Genomic DNA, 6502 nt, shown 5'->3' with positions numbered 1-6502 from the left:
GAACTGGGACTTCCAGCGGTTTGTGGAGGAGGAAAATTATTCTGGCTGAATGAAAAGGGTTCTAGTGTGAGATAGATGAGCTGGTAATTCTGGAATGTTGGCGTGGGGATGCAAGCAAATTTAAGATTTTAGAGAACCCAACAATTCAGGGACTACAGTAGTAAGTGGAAAGGGGAATTCCCTTCCTGGAACTGGGAACACTAGCAGAACTAGGTAGAGGGAATGGGGATGCTGACGTTGAAATTTGGAAAGTATGAGTTGGTGATCTGGTTGTTTTTGCTGCATGCATTAGTGTGTACAGAGAATGTATTTTTTTTTTTGTTAGGGTTGGAAAGTGCTTCTAATCATCTTCTGGAGGCCTATATTTTAGGCAGTGAGGAGCAAGGGTTGCTGGAAAATCAGACCGCTTGGTCAGTGGAAACTGGGTATATCTGTAGCTCGGTGTGCGATAAGGGAATTCTGGCGGGTAGCTCGGTGCGATAAGGGAATTCCGGCGGGTTGGAAAACTAAAATCAATCGTATATGTTGGCAGAATTGAAAATCTGTCATCTCGGGGCAAGTAGAACATAGAAGCGCAGCCATTTAAGGTTAGGAATAATATTGTGGTGAACTGGGAAATTCATCTATGGGATAAAGGAAGAGTAAGGGAGCGAAAACTGCTGGCGTGAAGCAACTCTGGGATAACTGGGCAATCAGACGTCTCTGGTGAGCTCAGAAATGTTGCATCTCAGTGGCAGGCAAAGGAATCCTCAGGCCCAGGGTTTATGAACCTGCATGGGAAGGGTCCCATCTAGTGAAAAATGCAGAGGTAGATGGGTGCCCACGATAACAAAATGTGCCTCATGGCAAAATCTCCTGTTGCAATTTAATTACATTCTAATGATATGTAGCTGTGATCACCGAAACCAACTATCTCGATCTCAGATGAGAATTCCGGAAGACCCTGATCCACGATCAGAAGCACAGCCCCATTGGGTGCTCAGATGTTGGATACTTTCAACCTCGCATTAATTCAGGACAGCCCACACTAAAATTATCAAGTTATAATCTGAAACTCCTTACACTGGACAAGATGAGTTTTACGCCCTGCCTCCCATCGCCCACCACGTCTTCAAGTAGACTTGAGCAATTATTTGCCGAGTTTAAATCCCTATTATCAAAAGATTGTCTGAAAATGATGTTTATCAGATTATGGAGTCGGGATCAGCTGGCGATTAGGTCTTCTGCCGTCATTCAGGGTTGGATTTTTGAGGTGTTCTTGACTCGAAGTCTAGACGCTCAATATTTCCTAGAGAGAAAAAGACAAGTTAGAATGTGCACCCCTGCGAGCCATTGCTACTTTTAATTGACCTACTGCTTGTCGTATCCTGCCTCTACTTGAGGTAAGGGTGGATTACGATACACCAGCAGGGAAATGTTATACACACCAAGCAACTTCAAGGAACCTAATATTCACTGTACTCTTGAACTGAATTAGCCCAACTGTAAGTATTCATTTACTTAGTGTGGCTAGTGGGCTGTATGATGTCGGAATCAAAATGGGACGCCATTATTTGTCATTGGTTTTGGTCACCAGAGCAAAATGGAGGTATTCTGCTGAAAAAGTAATTCTTGCAACTTAATTCTTAGGTCTCACCACACATACCTTCAAACAAAGAGCCAGAATCTTATCTGGTCACTTTGTGTGATTTGCACAAGAAGTGGTCCCCGCAAAATTACGTGCACAATCAGCGATGAAACCGATATGGTACCGGTACCAGATTTCCAAATGTGTATTTGGGATTTGTACCATTGCTTGGCTTGATGGCAAGAACCTTGCGACTTATTGGCCTGTAAACCACTAAGCCCACACTTCATAACACAATAGCTACAATTTAACATTGCAGTGCGAATAATGAATGAGTCTGTGGAAATTCACAGGAGGGAATATGATCAAATTTTGATGACCAGTAGAACGCATGCTAGTGATACACTAGCTGCTGATCAGTACATAGGTTAACACAAACAGACATATCAAAAATACCAGGATTCACACTTGCCATTAGTTTGTTTTTCAGAGATGTTGGGCTGTTAACAGATGGCATTGGCACTCTTACCTTAGTGGCACAAAATATTGACTTATAAAATAAGTTGTAGAACTCACTTGCTCGTTTTTAGACCTCACCTACTAAACCCAGCATGCTCTGTCTGTTTCAAGATGTATTGTTGGTTTACTGGACTTAGAACCTGCCCATTGATTACCATTGGTTGGCTTCATTGTCCTTCTTGTTTTATTGCCTCTTTATTCAATAATTTGTAGCTTCCCTTCTTGTGTTCATGCCTCCCATGCTGTATATATATATTTTGAACCAGGGGTATTTTATAGTTTAGGAAAAACAGTGGTTCATACAAGACCAATGGGTCCTGATAGTGATGTATTATCCAACACAGAGGGCAAATACTTCTAAATCCTACGGTGTCAGAGGTTTTTTTAAGCAAGTATAGCCCGGGACAAATATGGATATTGTTCGGTAATTAATTTATTCCACAATATTCATATCAGTTATTTCAAAAGAATTATAGATCCGATGCTCACAAGTAAGTGGAAAAAAAGCAAAAACCTCTTGACTGCATTTTTTTTTAATGCCTGACATAACCAACCTCATTAATTTTTCGGGATAGACATGTCAGTGACAGGTCCGGGGTTTAAGACAGTGTGGATCCGAGATTAAAGGAATCAAACCAGTGATTGTAATACTACTGATCGAACTAATGCCATTGCATGACCTACTGTGTTCTAGTTTTCAATTCCATGTTTCAGGTAAGATCCGAGTTCTACTGATACTTCTATAATGTAATGTCAATTCTTGTTCCATGATGGGACCGCCGTTATTGTGCAATGTGTCATGAGAATGTGTCACGTCACATATGCATATAATGTTAACAACTGCTAATAAAAATTGGTGAAAAAAAAAAAGGGCAAGGGTTTAAGTGATTGGCTTCATTATCACTAAAACATGTAGGAAGGGCAGTGAAAGGATTGCGGGGACCCTCTTTAGCAATGTCCAAAGTATTCACTAAATAAAAGTGAACTGTTTGACAAGGAAATAAAATAAAACTAAAAATTCTTAACAAAAACTGAAAAACAAGTAAAATAATTCATTAAAAAAATATATAAATAATGAAGTTTAAACGAACTGAAGAATTTGGAGTGATTTACTTAAGTTTTTAAAAATTAAAGACAGCTAGTTAGTGTTCTCTACGTGACCAAATTGTGTGATCCTGGGCAGCTGTTATATTTCAATTTCCCTGCTTTTTCTTCATTATCACATGTAAGAGGACATCGAAATACATGGCTTCAGGATGTATGCTGTATAAAACCTTCTATGTTTTGGATTTTTATCACTAATGACATTGTCATCAAGGGATGGGGGGAGAATGAACATTTCTAAATTCATTTTTGAAAACGATCACAAAAAATCCTTATAAATGCACTGCTATAATCTGATTTGCTAAGATGAAACAGTTCTTCAGGTTAATGAAATACACATTTTGAATTCGGAAGAGTATCATATTTTTACACGTCTGCGGTCTTAAAAAAATGAAGGTGTTCTTAAACTTGAGGGGTGCAGCACACACTCGTAACTTCCTTTCTTTAACTGCAATTAAAGTTTAAATAAATGCTTGCATTTTTTTAATGGTGGTGCTGAGTCCAGTAAACAGCAGCAGGGCAGGAGGGCCTCATGTGACCCTCGGGCCATACTTTGAGTATCAATGTTCTAGGGGAAGAAGAGCGAATGGAATTTTGAGAGCCTTATTTACAATTAGTTCATATTTGTGCCTTCTCCTAACAGCAGGAGTAGAAAGGGCAGTGGTAGGTGCACCAAAGTACAACCAGTACCTCTAATTGACATCCATGACAGGTGAGCCCAGTGCTTTAGGTTGAATAAAAAGTGTAGGGGGGGGCTCTAAAAGTGAACTGGTCGAATAAGCGTAACTATGAATCCTTCCCAGGAGTTGTGGCGTTTGTATTTAAGAGCGTGGCCTAAAACATGTCACCTAAAATCTTGTGTTTCAAGCGTCATGCCACCTGACAAATATTTGGGTGCCTTTCTGTGAGTTTTCAGTTATTGCCTCCAGACATTTAACACAACAATGGAAATACACCTAAAAGAAGTCATACCTATTTTCTTTAACAATGCTTGTTGATGGTATCAAATACATGAGCAATGTAAACGATTTTGGTGTGAATAATCAGAACTGAAATATTTCATATCTGAAAATATGAGACTAAACATTGCTGTGCAGCGGGGATGGACTTCGGAGTGTCGCCATCACTTCCATTCTCCCTTTTACATTGCTTTACTCTGCAGACTCTCACCGCCTTTTTCTCCCCATTTATCTGAAAGAGCCCATCTCTATCTCTCACGTCACCTCTTTTCTTTTGAGCACCATCTTTTCACTATCTCCTGCACATACTGCTTTTCATCTCCCCCACTTCACCATCCCGCCCACACACAGCCCACCCTGTTAACAATGAATATTCTTTGCGGTTGAGCTGTCAGTATTTGGGCAGCTGTGCACCTCTTTGCCTACAATGTGCTAGTGCTAGAAATTTGCCACTGGTGCCCTTATGCCAAGAATTTCCTCCAGTATGCCAGCACAGCTTTTTTCCACAGGTGTGCCTGTGCCAAGAATCACTTCTTGTATGTCAATGCTAGCATTTGGCCATAGATGTCCCATATGCCAAGTATTACCTGTAGTATGCTAGTGCCAATATTTTGCGATCGGTGCTGGTCATGCAAAGACTTGCCTCCAGTATGCTAGGGCCAGCATTTTGCCATAGATGTCCCATATGCCAAGTATTACCCGTAGTATGCTAGTGCCAATATTTTGCGATGGGTGCTGGTCATGCAAAGACTTGCCTCCAGTATGCTAGGGCCAGCATTTTGCCATAGATGTCCCATATGCCAAGTATTACCCGTAGTATGCTAGTGCCAATATTTTGCGATGGGTGCTGGTCATGCAAAGACTTGTCTCCAGTATGCTAGGGCCAGCATTTTGCCATAGATGTCCCATATGCCAAGTATTACCTGTAGTATGCTAGTTCCAATATTTTGCGATGGGTGCGGGTCATGCCAAGAATTGCCTCCAGTATGCTAGGGCCAGCATTTTGCCATGGGTTCCTCTTTAAGCCAGGAATTGTCTTCAAGGGAAAGTGGCAGACTCGGAAGCATAACACCACATTCTCACTCAGTTACATTCACACTTACTCATCCTCCCTCACTTGCACTCAGTTATTCTCACGTGTACCCTTTACCTCACTCATTCACTGTCACTCAGGTTTTCACATTCACTTGCACTCACTCTTCCTCTGTCACTCATTCTCTGTCTTTCCTATTGTCATTTACTAGCACTGATTCCCTCTCAATTACACTCAGTCACTCGGACTCATTCATTCTCGCTCACTTGCTGTCACTCATGCATGCTCTCTCTCAAACACATGCATACAACATACATTTATAAGAATGTGCCTTTTTCTTACATCAGCTGCCAGCGTAAGTCCTGGTCGAACCACTGGTGCTCCATTTTTTTTTATCACAATCATAGTGAATATTCAATTATTTTTCATGAATAGTATAAGTATTGGGTAGAACACAAAGAGAGTGGAACTCCAATGCCCATAAGGGCGAGCCACCCCAGTAATCTTCTTTATACCGATTTTGCTACTTCTGAAGCCAGGGGTCCCAAGGGGTAAGCTGCTGTGACCCCTAAATGTGTCTGTGATAACATGCCCCATTACTCACTGGAAACCAAAACCGGCCACACACACACACAGACCACAGCTAGAATGGGGCCATATGGACTTTTATGATTGGGTCGTTACAGTCAAAGCAGCTGCCTAGCCTGCAGCTCATTGGGAAAATTCCAGATTGCCACAATGCCCATGATGCTCAATGCTGTTGACTAAAAGAAGCAGTATTGTCAAAAAGTCAGCAATGTGACATTGCTGTTTTGTGCCATTTTCAGACAGAAGTAGTTTGGTATGCTCTGATATCACCTTTAAACTGATCCTGTAACAAACAATTATTCCAGTCACATTCTTGTTCCTGAAAATGTAGCGTAATGGCAAGAAATAATTTTTTTGCACAAAGAGGTATGATTGTATTTGCCATTTAATACATATTGCCCTGAGAGGCATCCTATTAAACCCATAAAAAAAAAATATGAGAAATGTAAACGAGTGGGGAAGAAAAGGAGGGAAGAAAGAGGTTGCACACGTGCAACATATATTTTAGTATTATCTTGGTAGTCCTGGTTCTATGTTGCAGCATTTGAAATGAGCTGGAAACCTGTGCCTTTTTTGGAAAACATTTATGTCCCATTTTACCCATGTAACTGTCAGCAGCTAGATTTGCTTTGTGTAGCTCTTGAGAGGCACAGACAGCCCCTGCAGAGTGAGGGAGATGGTGTGTGCTGGAAATGTATGACTGAGTTGCCTTCCACTTAGTTGAAAGCTAGG

General features: G+C 41.1%; 1 protein-coding gene across 1 annotated transcript in view; it reads right to left on the bottom strand.

Moving 5' to 3' along the window:
* Positions 1 to 309: 309 nt before the first annotated feature.
* LOC146856195 (uncharacterized) overlaps positions 310 to 6502 on the bottom strand; it is a 30459-nt gene continuing 24266 nt past the window's right edge. The window contains exon 3 of the mRNA XM_085654244.1: positions 310 to 1288. Within this exon, the coding sequence (XP_085510370.1) occupies positions 1271 to 1288 (18 nt within the window). The 3' untranslated portion in view covers positions 310 to 1270. The remainder of the gene's footprint in view (positions 1289 to 6502) is intronic.

This window comes from Triturus cristatus, chromosome 4_1, assembly GCF_964204655.1.
Source record: "Triturus cristatus chromosome 4_1, aTriCri1.1, whole genome shotgun sequence".
Classification (NCBI taxonomy): Eukaryota; Metazoa; Chordata; class Amphibia; order Caudata; family Salamandridae; genus Triturus; species Triturus cristatus.
Note: the sequence above shows the minus strand (reverse complement) of the source record. Positions and strands in the feature narration are given on the sequence as shown.